General features: G+C 33.3%; 5 protein-coding genes across 8 annotated transcripts; 2 read left to right on the forward strand and 3 right to left on the reverse strand.

The window, feature by feature from the left end:
* Positions 1-702: 702 nt before the first annotated feature.
* Positions 703-4,883, forward strand: LOC124925306 (importin subunit beta-1-like). 2 transcript variants are annotated; one of them, XM_047465274.1, is made up of 3 exons: positions 703-851; positions 1,238-3,628; positions 3,712-4,883. In XM_047465274.1, the coding sequence occupies exons 2-3, from the start codon at positions 1,239-1,241 to the stop codon at positions 3,908-3,910; spliced, it is 2,589 nt and encodes an 862-aa protein (XP_047321230.1). In that variant the 5' UTR covers positions 703-851; position 1,238; the 3' UTR covers positions 3,911-4,883. The 2 variants fall into 2 exon arrangements, with proteins under 2 accessions (XP_047321230.1, XP_047321231.1); XM_047465275.1 differs by having other exon boundaries at positions 1,238-3,606; positions 3,712-3,857.
* Positions 4,884-7,335: 2,452 nt separating this feature from the next.
* LOC124925308 lies at positions 7,336-8,112 on the forward strand. Its single transcript, XM_047465276.1, has 3 exons — positions 7,336-7,473; positions 7,661-7,719; positions 7,824-8,112. The coding sequence occupies exons 1-3, from the start codon at positions 7,422-7,424 to the stop codon at positions 7,947-7,949; spliced, it is 237 nt and encodes a 78-aa protein (XP_047321232.1). The 5' UTR covers positions 7,336-7,421; the 3' UTR covers positions 7,950-8,112.
* A 3,530-nt stretch (positions 8,113-11,642) lies between these two features.
* Positions 11,643-15,275, reverse strand: LOC124925999 (soluble starch synthase 1, chloroplastic/amyloplastic). The gene is made up of 13 exons (XM_047466154.1): positions 14,898-15,275; positions 14,415-14,761; positions 14,253-14,330; positions 14,021-14,145; positions 13,740-13,821; positions 13,167-13,340; positions 12,986-13,067; positions 12,755-12,846; positions 12,595-12,657; positions 12,399-12,488; positions 12,209-12,333; positions 12,012-12,120; positions 11,643-11,894 (listed from the first exon to the last, which is right to left on the reverse strand). Exons 1-13 carry the CDS (start codon positions 15,190-15,192, stop codon positions 11,646-11,648), a joined length of 1,911 nt encoding a protein of 636 aa, XP_047322110.1. The 5' UTR covers positions 15,193-15,275; the 3' UTR covers positions 11,643-11,645.
* Positions 15,276-15,563: 288 nt separating this feature from the next.
* On the reverse strand, positions 15,564-17,778 carry LOC124926432 (protein IQ-DOMAIN 21-like). The gene is made up of 4 exons (XM_047466659.1): positions 17,477-17,778; positions 16,814-17,110; positions 16,356-16,745; positions 15,564-16,270 (listed from the first exon to the last, which is right to left on the reverse strand). The coding sequence occupies exons 1-4, from the start codon at positions 17,579-17,581 to the stop codon at positions 15,641-15,643; spliced, it is 1,422 nt and encodes a 473-aa protein (XP_047322615.1). The 5' UTR covers positions 17,582-17,778; the 3' UTR covers positions 15,564-15,640.
* Positions 17,779-19,390: 1,612 nt separating this feature from the next.
* LOC124928041 (trehalose 6-phosphate phosphatase RA3-like) lies at positions 19,391-21,120 on the reverse strand. 3 transcript variants are annotated; one of them, XM_047468567.1, is made up of 4 exons: positions 21,073-21,120; positions 20,091-20,577; positions 19,925-19,996; positions 19,391-19,677 (listed from the first exon to the last, which is right to left on the reverse strand). In XM_047468567.1, the coding sequence occupies exons 2-4, from the start codon at positions 20,334-20,336 to the stop codon at positions 19,591-19,593; spliced, it is 405 nt and encodes a 134-aa protein (XP_047324523.1). In that variant the 5' UTR covers positions 20,337-20,577; positions 21,073-21,120; the 3' UTR covers positions 19,391-19,590. The 3 variants fall into 3 exon arrangements, with proteins under 3 accessions (XP_047324523.1, XP_047324525.1, XP_047324524.1); XM_047468569.1 differs by having other exon boundaries at positions 19,391-19,851; XM_047468568.1 differs by lacking the exon at positions 21,073-21,120 and having other exon boundaries at positions 20,091-21,022.
* Positions 21,121-23,529: the final 2,409 nt, after the last annotated feature.

A 23,529-nucleotide genomic window follows, 5' to 3' on the forward strand; every position in this document is an offset into this window, starting at 1 on the left:
CCATCACTCTAATGTGTCCCTTACTCCATTTCTGAATTTGTATACAAGTGTCTAGTCTTTGTCACACTTAAATTCAAAATTTATTTTATAAGGTGATTTAAATAATCAAAATAAACTTTTTAATTTACATTCTCTAACATTCAAGAACTTCTCAACTTATTTTATTTATTTCAAGATGACAAAAATAAGTGTTGGTTGAACACACCATTTTCCTTGTTAGTGCACATAAATTATCCAAGTCACACCATAATTAGATGAACCAACTAATTTAGGTATTCTATTATTTTATGATAATTTAATAAATAAGATGAAAATGTGATGTTTAGTTTATAATATATATTTTAAATAATAATAGAGATTAAAAATTTAGTATCATTGATAGTGTCGGGATTGATGTGATAACACGTAAATAGACTTGAAAAATGAATTTTTCTCGCCTATTAGATTTCAGTTCAGTCACATGTTGTCATATTATTTTCGATACCAGATTTTCGCTCTCTTATCCTTACTCGTATATAGAGTTCAATTAAATAAACTCAATCGAAGATGTAGAATTTCAAAAGATTTTATAAGACATAAAATAAAATGACAAGTTTAGAGACATAAATTGAAATTAAAAATAGTTTAAGCGTATGTTTAGGGTTTAATAAAAGAATAATATTTGGTGAATTTTCCAACCCAATAATGGCAAGCAATCAAAATAGCAGAAAAATCCAGCTTTACTTTTCAGTGTCTTCTATCTCTCTCTTTCTCTTTCTCTTTCTCTGCTAGGGTTTGAGACGCTTTTCCGTTCTTTCCAGCTGGAGAGTGTATCTTACAGTTTCTATCGCCGGTCCGGGACTCTTTAGAAGGTAATATTTGCTTCTATAATCGATTGCCTTTGCTTATCCATACTTGTTTCTTATGCTTATTTCAGAATCTCGATCTTTTTCTTTTACATTTGTGTTTATTGATCCGTGGAATTATAGTTTTCTACCTTCATCGGATCGAAATGGATATCAGTTACTGTCAATATTCTGATCCAGAATTCTTTGAAATTCCTTGTTTTTATCGCACGGTTATCTCTTTAATAGATTGACAATTTAGGATGCTGAATTTGAGGGATGTTTATTGCTTAGTTGGACAGTACCCTTGTTTCCACTGTTAGCAACTAGCCACGCTGACGTTTTAATTTGATTTGAATGCACATTTCTTATTGATGTACCTATCTTCTAAAAGTTGATATTGTTGTATACAGTATGGCAACGGAAGTAACGCAGGTTCTCTTAAATGCACAAGCGGTGGATGCAGCAGTGCGAAAGAATGCGGAAGAAACTTTGAAACAATTTCAGGAGCAAAACCTCCCGGGTTTCCTATTATCGCTTGCAGGAGAGCTTGCAAGCAATGAGAAGCCTGTTGATAGCCGCAAGTTAGCAGGACTTATCCTTAAGAATGCTTTGGATGCCAAGGAACAACATAGGAAATTGGAGTTTGTTCAAAGGTGGCTTTCTCTAGACGTGTCAGTAAAGACACAAATTAAGATGTTACTACTACAGACTCTATCCTCTCCTGCAGCTGAAGCTTGGTCAACTGCTTCACAAGTTATTGCAAAGGTAGCAGGTATTGAGTTGCCTAAAAAAATGTGGCCTGAGCTCATAGAATCTCTCTTGTCCAACATTCATCAACTCCCTGCTCATGTCAAGCAAGCTACTTTGGAAACTCTGGGGTATTTGTGTGAAGAGGTTTCATCAGGTGTTGAGCAAGATAATGTAAATAAGATACTAACGTCTGTGATTCAAGGTATGAATGCATCGGAAGTGAATGATGTAAGGCTCGCTGCAACTCGAGCACTGTACAATGCTCTCGGCTTTGCTAAGGAAAATTTTAACAATAATGTGGAACGTGATTACATCATGAGAGTTGTTTTTGAATCAACTCTATCTCCTGATATAAAGATTCGACAGGCATCATTCGAATGTTTGGTCTCCATTTCTTCAATGTACTACGAGAAATTAGCTCCTTACATCCATGACATCTACAACATCGCAGCTAAGGCAGTTAAGGAAGACGAGGAGCCTGTTGCTCTGCAAGCTATTGAAATCTGGAGCTCAATTTGTGATGAGGAATTCGATATCTTAGAAGAAATTGATGGTGATTTTGCTAGAGACTCAGATATTCAATGCTTCTATTTTGTCAAACAAGCATTGCCTGCGCTCGTTCCAATGCTGCTAGAGACTCTGCTTAAACAAGATGAAGATCAAGATCAGGATGACAGTGCATGGAATATTGCTATGGCTGGTGGTACTTGCCTAGGTTTGGTTGCAAGAACTGTGGGTGATGATATTGTCCCGCTTGTGATGCCATTTATTGAAGAAAACATTGCAAGATCTGACTGGAGGCAAAGGGAAGCAGCCACCTATGCTTTTGGTTCCATCTTGGAAGGTCCTTCACCTGACAAGTTAATGGGTATAGTAAACGTTGCTCTCAATTTCATGCTTGCTGCTTTGAAGACAGATCTAAATAGCCATGTAAGGGACACAACAGCCTGGACCCTTGGAAGGATTTTCGAGTTCCTACATGGTTCAGCCATGGAAAGAGCAGTAATTACACCGGAAAATTGCCAACAAATAGTAACCGTCCTCCTTCACAGCATGAAGGACATACCGAATGTTGCTGAGAAGGCTTGTGGTGCACTCTATTTCCTCACCCAGGGTTGTGAGGATGTGGGTCCCTCTTCTCCACTAAATGCTTATTTCCAGGAAATTGTTCAGGCTCTTCTTACGGTTACCCACAGGGAAGATGGTGGAGAATCGCGATTGCGGACTGCTGCTTACGAGACTTTGAACGAAGTGGTAAGGTGTTCAACCGACGAAACATTTCCAATGGTATTACAGCTAGTACCTGTCATTATGATGGAGCTTCACCTGACCCTTGAGAGGGAGAAGCAAGGTGAACTGCAAGGTCTTCTTTGTGGGTGCTTACAGGTTATTATTCAGAAACTAGGAGCAATGGAGGCGACAAAGAATGCCTTCATGCAGTATGCAGATCAAATCATGAATCTCTTCCTCAGGGTGTTTTCTTGTAGAAGTGCTGCTACAGTATACGAGGAAGCAATGCTTGCAATAGGTTCTCTTGTGTATGTAACAGGCTCGGACTTTGCTAAATATATGCCTGAGTTCTACAAATACTTGGAAATGGGTCTTCAGAACTTTGAGGAATATCAAGTTTGTGCTGTTACGGCTGGGGTGGTAGGAGACATATGTAGGGGATTGGAACATAGGATATTGCCATACTGTGATGCAATTATGACGCAACTCCTTAAAGATTTGTCCAGCAGTCAGTTACATCGATCGGTGAAGCCTTCCATTTTTTCATGCTTTGGTGATATAGCACTTGCTATAGGGGAGAGTTTTGATAAATATTTGATGTATGCCATGCCTATGCTTCAGAGTGCAGCAGAATTATCTTTCCGTTCATCGGGTGCAGATGATGAACTGAGCGACTACACCAATCTTCTGAGGAATGGGATATTGGAGGCGTATTCTGGGATATTGCAAGGGTTTAAAAATTCTCCCAAGTCTCATCTCCTAGCTCCTTATGCACCTCATATCCTCCTGTTTCTTGATAGTATGTATATAGAAAAAGACATGTACGTAGGTTTCTTAACTTCAGAAATAGGCAGAAATATAAAATAAAATAAATAATTAACTCTATTATTGTTTTGATATTCAGGGATGAAGTGGTGATGAAAACTGCTATTGGAGTCCTTGGAGATCTGGCTGATACTCTGGGAAATACAGCAAGTTCTTTGATTCAGAAATCTCTGGCAAGCGAGGAGTTTTTAAATGAATGTTTGTCTTCAGAGGATCATTTCATCAAAGAATCTGCTGAATGGGCCAGATTGGCTATCAATCGAGCAATTTCTGTTTGAGGATACTACTACCACATGGTGCATATTTTTTTTCCATTTGGAGTCCTGCATGCATGCATCCATCCATCCATCCATCCATCCATCTTGTTGGGTCATGATTAAACTCGGTCAGTGGAGTGAGTGAACTCCAAGTTGTCACTAACAATGCATGTGCATTACCTATCGGATTGATATCTCTCCAAGTTGCCACTAACTCTGCATGCACTGGTCGGTGTTCTGTCCCTACACCATGGGTTAACACAAAAGGGCGATCGTTGCCTTTCAAAACCTTTGATGGTTTTGTCTGTGCAATAATCAGACTGTCATTCTTCTTATTCTCCAGGTTTATGGTTGTTGTTAGTAGGTAGGGTTGATTTTGAAATGGTGTCCAGAATTTACAGATCCTAGCTAGGTTGCATGTCTTTGATAAAAAAAATATACTTTGGCATTGATGGTAGTTGTGATCTTCATTCAAGGAATAATGGTGATGGAATCATTCATTCTAGTGATCATCCTCTCACCATAGAGAGTTAGTTTTTCAAGGTCTGGACTGACTCGCTATCTGGCAAAACAAATCTGGTAGTGATTTTCTTTTAATTCCAATCTGTGTCTGTCCCATCTTTGCATACATTTTCCTTTTATAAACGGGTCTTGCATTCATTCCATTCAGTCTTTGAGGAGGGGAGTCCCAGTCTCATGCTATTTTCATGGGCATGCTGTTTCATCCATTAAATGCTCGTTTTCTTCTTTTTTGGGGGAAAGGTTTTATTATGGTTTTTTTTTTTCATTCAATCACAAGTTAGTTGAACACACTGCATTCATTCATTCATTGGTCTTTGAGGAGTTTATTTTTTCTTTTCTTTTTTTCCTCACCAACATTGTAGAAAAGTACAGAAGAATGAAGACATATTTCCTTTTCTTTTATGGTTTGGCGCTTTGTCCACATATTGTAATGGCATATTATATTCAGTATCTTGAGTCTGCTTTATCCGTTTGTTGCTTGCTTGTCGTCATCGGTTTTGATTGACTGTTTTATATATTTGTATGTTTCCTAACATCGTTATGTAATTCGATGGCTCCTTTGGTATCTCTTTGGTTGTAATTGCAATTGTTTCATGAAATAGAGAACAGATGTTTGAATTGATTTACCATCTGCATCTTGGTTCTAATAAATAGAAATGTAAAGTCCTGCTGCTGCTAAACCTATCTGATAGGTGATGTTAATTTGGTAATTGTTGTTTGAATTTATCATGTAAAAATGGAGCATTTTCTGTCCTTATCAAGTTAGGAATTTAAGTTGGAAGTGGAATCAGCCATGCCATGGACTTTTCCTTTTCAATGATATGACTGCAAGCACTGATGATTATGATGCATATACTACAAATAGTGGTTTTTCATCCATTTCCCCTATGTATCCTCTTTTATTGTATTCTCAGCATCATAATCATAGAATGCAAGAAAATCAAGACAGAGGAGAAAGGCGAAAGATGATGAACAGGAGCACAAACAAAACAACTGATGATAGGTGACTATACAATGTATGCAGTAAAACCTTATCTTCTCCTCTCACTGCCGTTGATTGTGAAATTCATATTGTCTCCACTCTTTGGTGGGTTTTGTTTGTTGTTTACACTATTGATGACTATAACAGTATTGTACTGTAGGTTTGTAGAGTATAGTGGAAAATATCAGAGAAGATAAATTAAAACATGGGATTTAGGGTTTTATACCCAGCTAGGATTCGATGGTCATGGTTTGACTAAATCTGAGTCTGACTACTGTAGAGCTCATGGACCAGAACAGCCCACGTGCAACAACTAATGATGGATGATCAGTTATGACACGTGGCCCATGAATACATTTTATTATTTTTGAAATTTCTTTAACATGTACTAAGAAGTTGTGACATAATAACCTCGTTGCCTTTCAAAACTAGTCCTTGTTCTAAGAACTTATTTGTCATTTTGTTTTGTAGGATTCAAGATCTGGCCTCCGCGACACTTTCCCCAATCGAGTCGGTCTGAAACACAAAAGGTACTTAGAAGCCAAATACAGCTCATTAGACTTCTTTTTTTTTTTTGAACCTGGATTTGTGAACCAAAAACCAACAATTTACTTTAAGAAACGGATACATGACTATTTGATATAAATCATGTGTGGGTAATAGAGAACATATACAAAATTAATCATTTTGTATAAAGGTGTACTTGGATTGCTAGCTAGCTAGCTAGCTAGCTAGGGTTATCTAATTGAGATGAGTTTTTATTTTCTTAAAGGGGCACAAACCATTTGACCTCATTAAGAAAAAGGTCATTATTTCAATTGAAGAGTAATTTGGTCCAATTTTTTAATTTCTTTTTAAAATGTTAAACTTTGTACTAAATTTAGTTTTTATCACTAATATTCCATACAAGAACATATAATAATAATATGGTAGGGGGGAAACCTAATGAGTAGTTAATTTATTTCTAATCACTTGTCTTAATGAGGAGTTAGAACAAAATTAATTAGTGCCTTAACAAGACTTCAAAAGTTTCCTCATGTCTCCCTTTGTAGTAGTGCTGTCCCAATGGCAAACCAAAGTTCAACCCTCCTCCTCAACATTGATCTCTTCTGTAGACCACTCTCCATTTCTGATTGCTCTTTACTCAAAATTTTCAAATGGTCAAGAAATCAAAGTATTAGAGCTAAAGTTGATATTAATTATTGTTTTGTTTGCTAATGTAACAAAATTTCAATTTGGACCAAGTCAATGAATTTCAATTCTCACTACCTTTTAAAATTGTTTTATCGCATATATACTCGGGTCATGATTAGAAGGAAAGTAAACAACTATTTAACCACTAAGTTTAGTTACAGATTTCATAGCTTCCAGATAGATGACAATGGTCAACTATCAAACCACTAGCATTTCCATCAATCCAGGTCTCAGACATAATTGCATGATCTGATATTGATATGCTTGAGAAAAGACTCTTACCTTTAGCTTCAACAATAATTCATTCTTTAAATCATCTCATAATCATCATCATCATCATGCATTAATTATTCTCTTCAATATATATAACATAAAATGAATAATCAAACAGGAAATAGTAAAAAAAAAAATCCTCTTCATTTGGAAGAAATTGTCTAACCTTTGTCTTTCATGATCTATCAGGAAAAACAAGCCAAAGGATAAACTGATGCCTAGGGCAAACTCTTTTATGCAAGGTTGATAAGTGTTTGAAGTCTCATACTTGAAACAACTTTATATCATCTGCCACTGTTTCTTGCTAAGTGGGGAAGGGAAGGAAGAGGACAAAAGAAAATTTAGTTGACTTTATGACCAGAAACTAAAAGTTATATAAAGCTGAAAATGATAGGATGGGTATTGGGTGGGGTGGGGGGCTGCACAATGGCACCAATTGCATGCCCTTTCCATTGAGCATAAAAAGAAAGCTTCCTTCCCTCTATAGCCTCATTCCACCCATCTTAGAAATTCTTTATATATCTCTTGAAATTTTGCTAAAGAAATAAGTATTCATCAATAATGGCTGCTTGTCTCCCAATTTTCCTCTTGCTACTTACTTACTCTTTCTCAGGTAAAGGCTAGATAAACCCTTCTCAGTTTATCTTCTTTCTTTTTTCTTCTATGAATTAAGGAGAATTAACTAGCATGACACTCCATATTCATGATCCTCCGCTTCTGGAGGAATCAAACCAATCTAGCTATTTATATTATAGATAACAAATATATTGATTTTTTTCTCATATATATCAATTAATTAGGAATATTGGCAGAGGGCTGCAGTGGAAACATGAACAACTTTCACACTATGATGAACAAGGTAGATACTACTCTGTTTAAAAAAAAAATAGGAAGATCATTCAGCATTACAATAATATATTATAATAAATATTTCTGAATTAAGAAGGGCTCTTCTTCCTCCAGGTGAATTCAAGAAAACTGATGGTGCATGATACAATAATGGATTATGATGATGCTGGGCCAAATTCTAAACATGACCCTCCTAGGAAAGGAAAACCTGCTAATGGTGGTGGTGCCAAGAATCCTTAAAAATGCTCGTCTTTCTCTCGATGATCCATTTAATAATAACAATGTATGTGTGTTTTTGATTAATTTGTTTTTGCTACCTGTGTGTGTGTGTTCTTGAGTGTTGTTGATCATCTAGCAGTTTGTCAGTGTTGTTGAGTGGTGATCAAATTAAGCTCTGTCGTTTTGGCCAAGGAATTCTAGCTATATATCTAATCAAATGAATTTGTTTTTATCGATTCACAAGCACTCATGACTCATTCAAAGCAATGTGAAGAAGATCAAATGAATAAATTAATACACTTTAACATAGTTGTAATATATTAAAACAAATTCATGGCAGAAATTAACAGACGGACCATGACATATATATAATCCAGTTAAATGATGTTTAATGTTAGCTTTTTAAACTCAAAATATATATATATATATATATATATATATATATATATAAATTACAAGGACTTGGAACTTTGATTAATTAAAGCACGCAAGTACATGATAATCTGGGGTAATATTTATAATTATTGGCCGGTCGACAAGAAAGATGAAATTAAATGGTTTTACCTTTTCAAAAATAATATAAAATTTAAGATCTTTTGAAAAAAATCAGGTTGTACGCCCCTATGCGCACGTACGGGTGCCATTATCCATCTATTCATTAATTTTTTTAAATGTTTTTGCTTATATCTATAATCTATATTTTGAATTATTGATTAATTTTTCATTAATAAATTAGTGTAATTAATGACCATCCATCCATCCATCCATGTCTTCAGTTTTATTTTTCCAGTAAATATATATGTGTGCAGTGCAATAATTGTCCGTTAATTAATTAACCTCGTTAAACGGTGCCTTAAGAACAATTATTCTCTCATTAATTAATGATGGATATAGTCATCCTTGACGACCACCTTGACATGTGTGTATTTACACAGGTTTTACCATCCATACATCCATGCATACATGGTAAAAACCATGGTATTATTATCCATGGCGCAGCTTTTAATTAATTAATTCATTCATTCATTCAGAGAAATATGAAAATGATCACATTATGATCAGATTAATTATGTTCATGTATTCATCATGCATGCATATGCATTATTATTAAGTAAGACTTCACTGAGTGCTCGTTTGACGTGGGTTTTTACTTAAAACAAAATTTAAATTATTTTAATTTCAAATTATTCATTTTATCAACTAAAATATATACTTTATTTTTATTAAATTTAAATTTTAAATATGAAAAGATATTTTAACAATTAAAAATACAAATAACTTATTATTTTATCATAAAATATTTTTTTCCGACAAAAGGCATAAAACCCTGAATAAACATTTATATGAAAAAGCTAGGGTCTAAGAGCCTTGTATATATTATGGAGGCTTTTAGTTTCACACTTAAGTGGCTTGGTATTATATGTAATTAAGTATGTACGTACGTGTGCAAATATTATTATTAACCGATCGATTCGATACAATTAATTAATTAATTAATTAATTAATTAAAGCATTAAATGATATTGAACTGTAGTGTAGTACGTACTCGTGTGTTTGATTGGGTGGGTAATTGTTCTGTAGTTAATGAATGAATGAATGAATTAAAGAGATGGATTGATCGATGTTACTAAATAACTTGTAAAGTCCCCATAATATTTATGCACTAAAACCAAGTAACTATAATTTCTATCTTCAACCCCTTTTATATTATGATCTATATATATAAACCCCTTTAGCCCATCTCTTCCATTTCCATTCTTCAATCTCTCTCAATATAATAATCAACAGCAAAACGGTCAGTCGGGTCATGAAGATGGAGGAGAACCTGCACATTAATCATCATCATCATACTGATGATCATTCTTATCAGTGGCAACACTTTGATCTTCATCAATCAGATGGGTAAGTATATATATATATATATTCATTTTTATATATGGAATCACAAATGTTTTTTTTTTTTTTTTCATTTTATGTATAGGATTAGAAAGAAGTCTAATTCCAATATTGAATGCAATAACAAAAATGTTTAGTATTTTGTAACCCCTAAGTAGTAGTTCAAGGGACAATAATCTTGTTTAAGATATCAGAATCGATTCTTAGTTGGGATCGTGATAGTTATCTAAAGTAGTAATTTGTTTGGTTAAATATGCAAAATGACTATTCTTTTACCAATCAATGTTAATGAACACAATAAATAAAATGTATTTCATGATGCAGATTGTGGGATCAACATGATCATCATCAACAACAGGAGCAGCAGCTTATTGCATGGAACAGCAACAGCTTCATGAGTAGTAATACTATTACTACTAATAATACTGATGATCATCTTCAATATCCGTATTGCTATCCAGAAGATGATCCATTTTCCTTCAACAACAACTGTTATAATTATAATTATGATCATCATGATGATCAACTACTTTCACCTTTTTTCAACAACAACATCAACTCCATTAATACCAATCATCAAATATTCACTTCCGATACCACCACCACCACCACCACTGGCCAGTTTGATACTTTCAATAATTTCCAGTATTGTCCCGACATGATTAATAATAGTTATCCAAATATTACCAATAGTACTGATCATCTCGAAAACCTTAATGAATACTACTTGTTCGATCCTCCTCCTGTGAGCGAGGTGAAGGCGCTGGAATATCCTATTTATAATTATGATCCGATTAGTACTCTTGCCGGAGGAATCAATTTTGATTTTGTTAACAATGATAATAATAATATGGGTAATGGGTATAATAATATGGCTGTTGAGAGCTCATTAATAATATCATCATCAACATCGGCAGAAGCAGTGGTAGAAGAAGAAGCAGCAACAGCAACAGCAGGAGGTGGTGGAAAGATATCATCAATATTATCATTACCATCATCATCATCATCGTCATCAAAATCTTCAGGTTTGGAATTGGAGGAGATTAAAAAGTATTTTAATATACCAATAACAAAGGCGGCGAAAGAGCTTAAGATTGGACTGACAGTTCTGAAGAAGAGGTGTCGAGAGCTTAACATAATGAGGTGGCCTCATCGCAAGCTCAAGAGCTTGACTTCTCTCATTCAAAATGTCAAGGTAACTCATTAGTAGTATATATATATATATGTCTGATTAAAAATATTAAAAATGTTTGATATTGATATATATCAGGAATTGGGGATGAGTAAGAGGGAGATAGAGATGTTAGAAGAGCACAAGAGATTGGTGGAAAAGGTGCCAGAATTAGAGTTGACCGATAGAACTAAGAGACTCAGGCAAGCTTGTTTCAAGGCCAATTACAAGAGGAGACGTTCTCTTCCCTATTCATTCCCTTCTTCATCATCATCTTCTTCTTCTTACACATAAACATAAACATCAACAACAATCACATTCTCATTTTGTACTTGTTTCTTTTTGGTGGGGTTATATTGAGTATGTATTAATTAATGGGATCTACCTAGCTAGCTAGCTAGTACTGTTATTATATATATAATACTCAAATGTTATAATTTTTGTTTTACTTACGATTATGAAGTTGCATTTATCATGGATTCGGACACTTGCTTGTTGTGTACAGTGTACGTATTTAAGAATTAGACATAGAAGATATTGGGTTAAAAAATTAGCTAAATACGACTACTTAATCTTGTTGTAATTAAGTACTAGGCAAAAAGAATGAATTAGAAATGAAAGAGAAAACGTAACTGATTTGTTTGAGGTGGTCATGAGATGTATGGAGAGTCAATGAAGGCCCATTGAAAGACTTGTTCGTATTGGGCAGCTGCGTTGTCCCAAGATACATCCTTTCTCATTCCCCGTTTCATTAATCCAGACCACGACCCCTTGTACTCTCTGTATGTTTTTATTGCCAATCTCAAAACCTCAACCATGTTTTCTCCACACAGAGGTGTAAAAGCCCACCCTGTTCCTTCCCCACCTTCTGCATATGGGTTAAAAGTTTGCACCGTGTCCTGTCATCCCCGAAACAAACAAACAAACAAACAAACATATTATTAAAAGCTAGCCTATATATTATATTATGCAATGCAGAAAATTAAACATAGTATATAAAACTAATTATATATTACTCTCAACCCTCCTGTTCCATGAACCACAGGTACTGTTCCATATCTCATTGCATACAATTGATTAAGTCCACATGGTTCAAATCTAGATGGCATCAATAATATGTCACACCTGCATCCACATCCATGCATCCATCCATGCAAATATTAATCAATACCTAATTACATTACATTTACATATTCTAATTATATTATATTACCCTGCTGTTATCCTATGAGATACAGGGACATTAAACCCCACCCATCCACAGAATTTCTCTTTATACGACGACTCTGTCATCCTCATCCAGTCTTCGTAATGTTTTTCCCCAGATCCCAGCATTACCTAAATCATTTCATTACTATATACTTTATCATCATAAAAATATTATTTAATTAATGCTACCTTACCAATTGAACATCATCTTGAAATATTTCTGGAGCTGCGTGTAAAATTATATCAATTCCTTTCTGGTAGTCTAATCTCCCAATGAAACCTATCTGAACCATTTCATTCAATATAAGCCTCTCAAGTAACATTAATAATATTATTCTATTCTATTCTATTATATATCTATCTATCCATCTAGTAGTCTTCCCATCTCACCAGTGGACAATCAGACCTAACAGGAAGCCCTAACTCCTCTTGCAAAGCAGCCTTGCATTTAGCCTACATGCACAAACAAACAAATTGATACATATACATTCTATCAAATGTTATATATATAGAAGAAGGAAGGAAACACACAAACCACAAACCAACCAACCTTCCCAGACAGATCATCTATGGAATATGTAGAGGGAAGATGTTCATCAGTGGAAGGGTCCCATTCTGCTAAGTCAATTCCATTTGTGATCCCTATAATATATATATCCATCTTAATTATATAATATCAGGATCATGTATACATTCCACATCATTTTTAAAACTCTAACTGGTTCATTCATGCATTATATTAATTTATTATATAGGTTTTTCAGTTGGAATGCAAACAAACCATTGAGGACAATCTGTCGACTTTTTAGCAATTCCTGTAGGCCATATCCACCTTCAGCTGTTGTTATCTCCCAGGAATATCCCTGTGCACATCAAACAATCATATGCTTCTTTAGAAAAGAGTAAGATATTGAACAAAAAATGAGAAGACATTCTAGAGCATGAGAGATTTTTGCATCAACCTGGCTAACTGTGAGTATTCTGTCTGCAGTCACAATTCCGCCTTTTAATACATTCACGGCTTCACCAGTGTCCAAGGCATGAGTTCTTGCCCATGTAGGAAATATCCATTCTAGAGCTCCATACCACTCTGATGGTAGTCCAAGATTTTTGAAGCATACTGCAGGCTCCACACCCTAATTAATTGCATACAGAACATTAATTAATCTTCTCATATTTTCAGATAAATAAATTCTCACTTTTTCTTTTTCATTTTCTTCCTTTTTAGATTAGGGTTTTTTTCTTGGAAAATGCATTATGCATGCTAACACAATATATATCACCCCCTATGTATAGAAGACTGTTTTAAGTAGGAATCGAACTTCATCAAAGTTCCGACTATTATTCATTTAATTACCCCTTAATTCCAAGTTTGTCTGATCTCAAAAGCATTAGTAATTCAAAGTTCCCAACTGGATCCTGATCATGTATATAAAGTATTTTTGCAACCCAAGTCATTCGAGCAACATGTTCTTAACTAATTTATTTAACTATATTTTTTTGATACCCAAGTCACTTCTAATTAACTTCCTTACCTGGTGTGCTAGATTGTGTATGACAACGATACTGCGACAATCTTTGTAAACTCCACAAGGGCGATATTTCGCAGCCAAAAGACTGAGACAAGAATATTTGTAAATTGTATAAGGAAGACATGAGTGTAACAACAAGCAACATGATCAAAAACCACCTTCAAGTGATTTAAATGGTAGTAAAAAACACAATCTCAAGTATGCATCATGGGGTGAATGAAGTGTTGGTAGGAGCAAATTAAGTAGAAGAGATCAATCAAATCTAAGACAAAGACAAAACTTACACTGGGACAAGACTTGCATGCCAATCATTTGCAAGGAACATACATTTTTCTCCATAAGTATATCCTCCCAACGGAAGCAATAAAGGAGCTTCACATGCTGCGTGACAAAGCAAGGCAAACCGGAGCTAAAACACAAGACACAACCAACTATTTAGACAAAAGAAAATCTAAGTTTGATCACCAAATTACTGATCAGTGGCTTACAATGTAAAATTTCTGCCTAATACATTACCTGGTTATCACCAAAAGCACCATATGTATCACCATATGGATTTCCTGGGCGTTGATAAGTAGAATGGTCTACAAAAACCTATATATAATAAAAATGCCAGATAAAATGATTCAATTTTCCAAGGAAATATTATAGAGCTGCATGTTTTTCATACATACATACCCAATCAACACCGGCCCTGTACTCATGAAAATATCCAACCTCCTGTACACCTCCAAAGCAAAAAACATTGGTGCGGATATTAAGATCAACTGCAGCAGAAAATTTCTTATCTGAAGGACCATCGTGCAAATATCTTGGAGACACCACCATCACACGATGCCCGCGATCAGCCAGTGCAATAGGCAATGAACCACAAACATCTCCCAATCCTCCTGTTTTGGAGTATGGTGCTGCCTCTGATGTAACGAAAACAATATTATAAGTTGCTTTCTTTTCCGAGCCATCTTCCATCTCAATATCCTTGATCAATTGCGGAATATCATGATTTGCTACTGCAGACTCATCTCCTGCAATTTAGGTTACAATTTCAGTTTGCATCACTACTCGATCATATGTAAATTATTCCGTGTAATCTTTCAAATTAATTTCCAGATATGCATACGAAGCGCATTAATTTGCGGTTACAAGGAAAATCGAACGTACCAGAATTTCTCTTCTCAGCACTCAACAACATGTGATCTTTGTTTACATTCTCCGCCTTAGAATCAGAGCTTTCAACCATAGAAGACCAATCCTTTGAGCTTGCAGCTCCGCCATCTCTTCCATCAGCGACTGATCTTATTGCCACAGTCAGAATCGCTGATTTCCACCTCCATCTTCTCCGTAGAAATATCGAAGCATCTACTTGCTTGAACAAACTCAACTTCGGAGATCGCTTGGCGAAGTTCAACAATGAGTTGCCGGATACTAATGGCGCAATAGATTGCAGAGTCTCCATTAAGATAAGGTTGCTGAAAAAGATGATAAACAACGAAGAAATTATGGTCGCGGAAGGAGAAAGAGAGAAAAATGGAGTTTTGAAGAGACGCCATGGGAGGACCTTGATGAGAGAGAGAGAACGGGAAAACAGAAAGAGAAAAATACGAGAAAGTTTGTTTACTTCTAACTAACTACTAATAATCATGTAAAATATTTAATTAATGTATTATAAAAAATAATAATTATTTAAATATAATAAAGTACATATTATTTTCTAATTGAAAACAAGTTTCTTTTCTAATTTACAACACCAGAATTATAAGAATCATAAATAACAATTGAATTATGTGTTTCTCTTTCACATGCACACACTTTAGGGGAGATTATATAAAAGATAATGTTGATTTATTAATACATGGTATAATAAATAAATTAAAAAGGATTAAGAACATATTAATTAATATTAATTAGGTGAAATTGTGACGTCTCCAACCATCAAAAGAAGGCAAAGTCCTGTCATCACTGCTTGAGTCTGGGATGTAACCGGCTGCCCATTTGGAGTGAGTCTTTGTTCCAATACTATATTTCGGACTTGGGCTCCTAGTGGTCTGGAAGGTGGTGGTCCCGGCTCCAGAACTCGACGAGTCACATCCTAAACCTAATGATCTCTTGTTCGAGGAGGAGGAGTTCCATTGAGCCTGCATCTGCATAGATGGTGGTGGTGGGCTCCTATGCTGGATCACACTCTGAGCCCGGACTTTGGCTTTTGCTGATTGTGTTGGGGCCATGTATCTTGGGATATCAATATCTAGGTGGTTCCGTTGTTCTCGGGGTTGTCTGCTTGTAGGGTATGAATTCACCTCATCCTCTTCGACCACCTCATTCTTGGGTACTTGCATTTTCGCGGTGGTCTTGTCGTCGGAGGTTGTCTCTCTTGTACATGATTGGGACGCCATCCAACTCTCCAGCCAATTCCATCCCCATTCTGACTTTTCAGTACATCCCATTGAGGATAGATGATCATAATCCTCGCTTTTGTTCCTATCTGAGTATTGATAATATTGTAATTGTTTCTCTTCTTTTTCTTTTTGGTGTTGCTGTTGTTGTTGTTGTATTGATCAGTTAGTTTAATGTTGTAATTAATCAATGATTTATACATTTGGGAAATAATTAATTAAGAACCTGGTGGCGGAAGGTGGCATAAGCAAGATCTCTTTCTCTCTTCATCAAACCATCATGTTTCTTCACGGTGCTGCCTTCTATTACTCTGTTCATACTCTGATGATGCCTTCCATCTCTATAAGAATCTGCAGTCTGATCATAATCCTTAAATGGCCTTCTCATCTGTTGTTGTTGTTGTTGTAATGCTGTTGCTGCAGCCACTGTGAGGCTTAATCTGTTGTTGTTGTTGTTGTGGGTTAGTTGTAGTCTGCTAGATCTAACCCTAGCTTGGACACGCAAGAGTGCTTGCATGCACCGCATTGTCATTTGAGCTTGTTTTCTAACGTTATGGCCCCTCACTAGAGCTTGTAGCCTAACCAATCCTTTAAGAGCACGCAAAGCCCTGCGCGCCTGCAATCAATCAATCAATCAATCAATGGGATTAATCTAAAATGATTGATATATATATATATACTTACGAGGTATCCTCTGTAATAGGATTGGATTAGAGTGGCAGCCTTTTCTTCCCTAGACGACTGACGGCCGTATCCAGCTAGACGGACGACCTTAGCGGCTGCCTGAGCTGCGGCAACAGCAGCCTGAGCCGCGGCTGCAGTGGCAATTGCAACGGCCATGGACTGATGATGATCTCTTCTTGTATGAGGAGGAGGAGGAGGTGATGAGAAGCTGCTGTCATAATTTGTAATAATATTGTCCTCCGGTGAAGTCTCGTTTGCCGCCGGAAAATGCTCGAAAGACACAACCTCCGGGGCTTGCTGTTGTTGATGATGATGTCATAATTCATAATTCATAATAATAATAATTTTATTTAATTAGAATCGTGATTGAGACGAAAGAAGGAAAGTCATGTGTTGATCATGATCGGGAATAGTTGGCAATGATAACAATCTATCAAGAACCCCCATGATCTCCACGGGGACCATCACCCTTTATTAAATAATATCATATATAATAAATTAATGTTAAATATTTAATTAATTAATTAATTAATTAAAGAGACAAAAAGAGAGTTAAATAAGTTCCAAAATTCTTTTTTAAGGCACGCATAAAGGGTAAACCATTTAAGAAAATTAATAAATAGATGATCAAATCTATATATAGACTGAACTGAGTCAACTGACCTTCTTGTCTGGAAATTCTTTGACGGCGGAGGGAGACGATCGGAAAACATTCTTAACGGAGTGAAACCAGCCGCCGCCGCCGCCGCCATTCTTCTTCTTCCTCATTGCCCCCTGGCGCCGGAGGAATTATGAATTAACGAGATCAAGTTAATAAAGGAGATGATGATGAAATTGAATCTTCATACATATATATAATATATATATATTACTTGATCGAGATTTTAGGGCTCCATATCTTGTGTTTCACCTTATTATTAAGATGATCAAAAGTATCTCTCACAAGAGAGAGAGAGAGATGAAGTAACTTGTTCTATACCGCTCATTCGCCGCAAGGATTTATTCTCCTCACGTGTATGTATCTAGCTTCAGTACTCCACCCAATATAATCTTTACACGTACGCACTCCTAATTAACAATATCATTCTTTAATTATATGGTTAGAAGAATTTTAATCTCAATTTTATCATTATGTTTGCACAATCATTATAATATTAGCACTGTATTTTCTTTTTTTTATATGGACCGTTTAAATATTATTTGCCAACAAAATAATTTGGCACATATGACACAGCAAACGGACAAAAATCTCCTTAGGTCAAATAAATGTAAATTCGAACTCGATATGATGTCTCATATGTTATGTTAGTTGGGTCAATAAAATTATATTGGTTCCAATTAAATAAATTGTGGAAGTAAAATATTTGTCAATTTCACAAATTCAACTTGTGCAAAGAATGAAGATTGATCCATTAGTAGATGTTACCGGTCTCCATGCATTACTATTTCATTAGGTTGGATATATATATTTTTGTTTATAGTATTTTTTTTGAAACGCTCAATTCCGCGTTCAATTAATTAGACGATCGAAATATATCGTCTGACGGGTTTGAACTAAAAACTTCATGAAGGCCGGGAATATATTAGATTAATTTTAAGTAAACCTAAGATAAAAACAAAATTAAGATTACATAGTTTATTTTCTATTGAATTATTAATTAATTGAAAAGAAATTATAGTACCTTTAATAATTGAAGCAAGTAAATACATATAATTCATGCAATTTCCCATTACACATTTTTACAGAGTGGGCTGAACAGCTGGGCCTAAGTCCAGTCCAAAGACAAAATTATTATCTACCAAACATTTTATTTATCTAAAAAACTAAAATAAAATAAAAGATTTGATGATTGATTAGGTTAGTAAAGGTCCAAAAATAATGAAGTATGTGAGCTAAATAATACTTTGTCTTATGCATTTGGGGAGTTCTATACAAAAAAGTGAATGCTTAACAATAAGGTTATCGGTTATTTATTGATTTTATGCTTGTCTTCTAAGTGCTCTGATGTAAATTTATATATGTATGACTTTGTTAAAATGAAGAGTTTCCTAAAAGAAGAGAAGTATATATTAAACCTCAACTTACAAATACATGCAATATCCCTTACATAATTTAGGTTGTGTCAATGTTTTTTAGAAGCCACCTAGACCAATTAACAAGTTTTAGGTCAAAATGACTAAGTATGAATATTCTTGTTTTATCATTTTTTTATAGCTTTTTATTTTGAAGTTAATATATTCTATTATTTGAATAAGGTTCTAGGATCATATTCTAACATTCAACAATATCAATGAACCTAATCCAAATCACGAATCTAACTAAAATCTAAAATCTAAAATCAAACATAATCATCAATTTTATTTGACAATGTTTTAAAACTCCAAATGACTTAAATTTTTTACAACATCAACATATCATCATCATGAGTAAGAATATCAACTTTGAACATCATCATTCATCACCAAACACAAACAAAATTCAAGACTTTAAAACTCCAATTTAGTTCTAAATTCTTCACATGGTCATAATGAACTAATTTTAGTAGCTAAGAACAACGTACAAACATCGTAAACGAATTTCAAAATAGAAAATTCATTTTTTAAATTAGGCGTTTACATTTTAAACAATTTCAAACTCTAGTAAACCTACACTGACTAGTGATGAAGTCTACCGAAGAACATGGTAAGTCTCCATTTCATCTAGCTAGTTTAAATAAAAATAAATTAATTAAAGGACTTCTTCTTGATCTCTAAGAGAATATTGAACAGTTATCTCTTCAACCTTTAAAATGACAATTTTTACATACAACTTTAATGGCAGGAAAAAAATCTTCATCCGATCGAAAAATGATATATTGATTTTCCTACACAATAAAATCATACAAAAAATAAATTAAAAAATAATATTTATTCATAATAATCATAAATATAACTTAAACAATATTACCACGGTAAGAATTATTTCTCATGGGGTAGACCTACAATGTGTCATGACTTCTCGCATAATATATTTCATCTAACTTTATTAAGTTAGACACCTGTATAATATACAAGATGTTAAAAATTATCCAATCTTATATTAAAGTTATTGTTAAATGAAAATGTACTCACTTTATGTCGACTTCTCCCACTAATAATGGCAGTCGGAAACTCTTTAGCAACTTCTCTTACGGCGAAACGCATCTGCATTTGTATATAATAAAATATGATAATATTTGCAAATAAGTTACCGTTATCAAAATTTAAATTTAGACTATATAAAATAAATATAACTTACTTCCTCTGACATAAATGCTTGGTCAGTGTCATTTACAATGGGTGAAAGCGTTTCGTCGTAATCCAGAAATACAACAATCCGTTTATCTTTTGTCGAGCTCAATATATCAGTAAAACACTCTAGAGCTGAAGGATGTTTATTGAGCAAAAAATGATATAAATCGGAATCAACTGCATCTTGTTTATGTTCCATAACGACTAATTTTTTTAGAATTAAAGGAGAACTAGCATAACACCCCACAGTCATGACTCACTGCTTAACGACGAATTGATTAAACTTTTTCATGGTTTATCCGTTCAAAATAACAACTTAATACGGAAAAAAAATATATCACTTTTTTTTGCCCTCTTTTGGGTAAAACTCCAGCCAGACCATATATATTATCTTTTATCAATGATTCAGTTATATCATTGATCCCTCCTTATTTGAGCTTTATCTGAAAATTATAATTCTCCGGCAGGTCCAGAAATGATATAGTACTATTTCCCTACAAAATAAAATAAAATTAAAACATATTTATTTTAAATAATCATAAGTATAGCTTAAGCCATTTTAATAAAGGAGCAAACATTTTCATCATTTATATATGATCTACATTTTCCATCTTAAGGATTTTCCTAGGTGAACCTATAATGTCTATGACATGGCTTCCTGCATAATAGATTTCTTTTAACCTAACAAAAATATACACCTATATAATATATATATTATAAAATTCTCTTAAAATTAATGATAGTTTATATGATAATATAAATTAATTGCTCTGTAATATATATAATATTATTATAAAAAAAAAACAAATTGATAATATTATTAGTTAATACCATCCGGCACAAGGCAAATTCGGATGTTACTGATTATAATTGTGATTGATAGTTAAAGTTTCTGTAATGAAAAATGAGAAAAGGTTTCTAATAAATAAATAAATAAAAATGAATATATATATATATATATATATATATATATATTTAATTAATTTTACCTTCTTCTCTCCAAGCTTGCTAATTGTAATAGAGAAAATGTTTTGAGAGATTTTTGAATGAAAGAGATGAAGGCGAGGGGCTAGCTATTTATATTACTTTTGGAAGGTGGGAGTGTTTTCAGATCTAAATAATAATTCAAATTTCAAAATTAACTTTAAGAATATATTCTATAGACAGGAGTAATAATTCAAAATCAACTTTAATTAAGAATATATTCTATAGACGAGGAGTAAATGATACATTAGACACTTGTATATTTCTATTTATAGTTACCCAAAATCAATCAAGGCCTTAAATAAATTCAATATTTTAATTCACAGCTCATTTTCAAATAATCAACAATGAAAATAAATTGATTCATGTTTATAGGTTGAACAATATATATTTTAAAAAGAATAATATAATAAAAAAATTAAAAAGTATAACTAATTATTATTGTTATAGATATAGAGGTTGAGATGTCTTGTTCCAATTTCAACTTTTAGAAAGATTTTCAAATATATAAAAGGAAAAGAACTACTAATTTGATAATGGTGTACGAATGAATGATAATTATGTTATGTTTTCATGAATGATAATTTTTTTATGCTTTTATTAATATCACTAGTAATTTTATAAAAATTAAATTAAACTATGTCCTTATTTGCATTTTTACCTACCCTATATGGTGGGTGAAAATCATTTAAATTTTCCAACCAAAAAACATACAAATTTAGATTTTTTAAATTATTCACAGTTTAAGATCGTTCAAATAAAACTTGAAGCTGAGTGTAATTTCATATTAGTTGATCCTTCTAAACAATTCTAGTGACATTTGGATCCTTAAATAAAGAAATGACGATGTGTTCAAACGATTTTTATCATTTTAATATTAATAAATCTTCTTTTAAAAAAAAAAGTGATAAAACAAAATACGTAAATCCGCTGTAATTTTTTATTTTCTGTGTGGTTGAAGAAGCATATTTAGGCCCCTAATTTTCTTACTTCATTTTTATTGATCCCTGTGTCTAACAAATTAGCCCATAACTTATTTTCTTTCAATTTTGTCTCTCAACTAACTTTAATAAAAGGATTTAAATTCTAAAATTCTGTTTTGATCCCTGATTTTTTTTTTGTCGCGGATCAATTTTAACCCCACTCTTAAAACGGCCCAAAATTTTATATTTGGATCACTTTCGACGCTAAACTTTATCTGATTCACTTAGTTATCTTTTTCGATATTTTTAACAATTAATTCCAATTTTAAAACTTTTAAAAACAATATTTTCATACAGTTATGATAAATCAAATAATTTAACACAATTTTTTTTTTCAAATTTGATTGATTAAACTTATTTTGTAATAAATTATTTACCTAACAAGAAATTAGAAATTTACTATATTAGCCCAAAATTAGAATGAGGTAATCTCCACCATTTTTCTGAGAAATCGTCATGCCTAGCTATAACTAACAAAAGAAAGCCTAACAAATAACATAAATAAAATAAAAATTGGCCCATCAAAGTTAACTTGGAGTCTCATAGAGTCATAGTGAGGTTATTTCTTAAAACATTTTTAATTGATTAATTTGTTTAATGTTTTAATAAAAACAATATTTTAATACCTACTTACCTTTTAACGTTTTTATTATCGATAATTTAATGTATTACAGTTGAAATTGAGTTGATGGGTCAGACCCAATTAAATAGGCCCAATTAAATAAAGTGTCAAAAGGCTTAAGTTTGTTAAGTTAATTAGGACAAGTTGTTTATATATGAGTAATTCACACGATGGTTAGAGATTTTAGAGGTGTGAGTGATATATATAAAGAACGAGGTGTAACTGAAACGTTTAATTGTGATAGTGGAATCGAGTTCGTAACAGAGCTCGACGGAGACGTAGACCATCTTTTTTGGGTCGAACTCCGATATCAAATCTTGTATTGTTCTATTGGTTTCTTGTTATTATATTTCTTAGTTCTTTGATTGATTAGGAGGGAAATTCTCTACAATTACAATAGGCTATCTAAACTAGCAAATAATTACCAATTTTTAGTTTCGAGCGGCCTCTTGTTATGTGTCTTGTTGTAAGGCATTGTAAGTTGGTATATCTCATTATTCGCAAGTTTTTGTAAATTATATTCACATTTTAAAAAGTAACTTCACTTTCGACATTATATTTATTTTTCATCTTAAATCTATTAAACTTTAATGGAACTCAACAATTGCTTACTTACAAATAAGAGCATCTTATTAGTTAAATATAAATATTTAAAAACTACTTTTAAGATAGTCCATTGATAAAAGTTAACTTAAAAAATTAAAATATCATGGATTCGATTTTATTTTAAAAAAAATTATATTATGATTTTCTTTTTTGATATGAACGAAGAAAGTGACATTTGAGTGTGTGCCAATTGAACCTACTAACCATAATGTTAGGGATTATTGGATTATTTGTTAATAATGATGGTAAAA

The sequence above is a fragment of the Impatiens glandulifera genome, chromosome 2 (assembly GCF_907164915.1).
Source record: "Impatiens glandulifera chromosome 2, dImpGla2.1, whole genome shotgun sequence".
NCBI classification, from domain to species: Eukaryota; Viridiplantae; Streptophyta; class Magnoliopsida; order Ericales; family Balsaminaceae; genus Impatiens; species Impatiens glandulifera.

Bases quoted from the DNA above. Each gene is read 5' to 3' on its own strand.
- LOC124928041 (XM_047468567.1), bottom strand. From the start codon at position 20,336: ATGACTGTGGGGTGTTATGCTAGTTCTCCTTTAATTCTAAAAAAATTA. The intron at 19,997-20,090 runs GTAAGTTATATT...ATACAAATGCAG, and splicing joins AAGCATTTATGTCAGAGGAA to ATGCGTTTCGCCGTAAGAGA. The intron at 19,678-19,924 runs GTGAGTACATTT...TTTATTGTGTAG, and splicing joins GTGGGAGAAGTCGACATAAA to GAAAATCAATATATCATTTT.
- LOC124925308 (XM_047465276.1), top strand. From the start codon at position 7,422: ATGGCTGCTTGTCTCCCAATTTTCCTCTTGCTACTTACTTACTCTTTC. The intron at 7,474-7,660 runs GTAAAGGCTAGA...TCAATTAATTAG, and splicing joins ACTTACTTACTCTTTCTCAG to GAATATTGGCAGAGGGCTGC. The intron at 7,720-7,823 runs GTAGATACTACT...TTCTTCCTCCAG, and splicing joins TTCACACTATGATGAACAAG to GTGAATTCAAGAAAACTGAT.
- LOC124925306 (XM_047465274.1), top strand. From the start codon at position 1,239: ATGGCAACGGAAGTAACGCAGGTTCTCTTAAATGCACAAGCGGTGGAT. The intron at 3,629-3,711 runs GTACGTAGGTTT...TTTGATATTCAG, and splicing joins ATGTATATAGAAAAAGACAT to GGATGAAGTGGTGATGAAAA.
- LOC124925999 (XM_047466154.1), bottom strand. From the start codon at position 15,192: ATGGAGACTCTGCAATCTATTGCGCCATTAGTATCCGGCAACTCATTG. The intron at 12,847-12,985 runs GTTTGTTTGCAT...TATATATTATAG, and splicing joins TCGACAGATTGTCCTCAATG to GGATCACAAATGGAATTGAC. The intron at 12,658-12,754 runs GTTGGTTGGTTT...TTGTGCATGTAG, and splicing joins TAGATGATCTGTCTGGGAAG to GCTAAATGCAAGGCTGCTTT.
- LOC124926432 (XM_047466659.1), bottom strand. From the start codon at position 17,581: ATGAGGAAGAAGAAGAATGGCGGCGGCGGCGGCGGCTGGTTTCACTCC. The intron at 16,746-16,813 runs GTAAGTATATAT...GATTGATTGCAG, and splicing joins CCTATTACAGAGGATACCTC to GCGCGCAGGGCTTTGCGTGC. The intron at 16,271-16,355 runs GTTCTTAATTAA...CAACAACAACAG, and splicing joins ATGCCACCTTCCGCCACCAG to CAACACCAAAAAGAAAAAGA.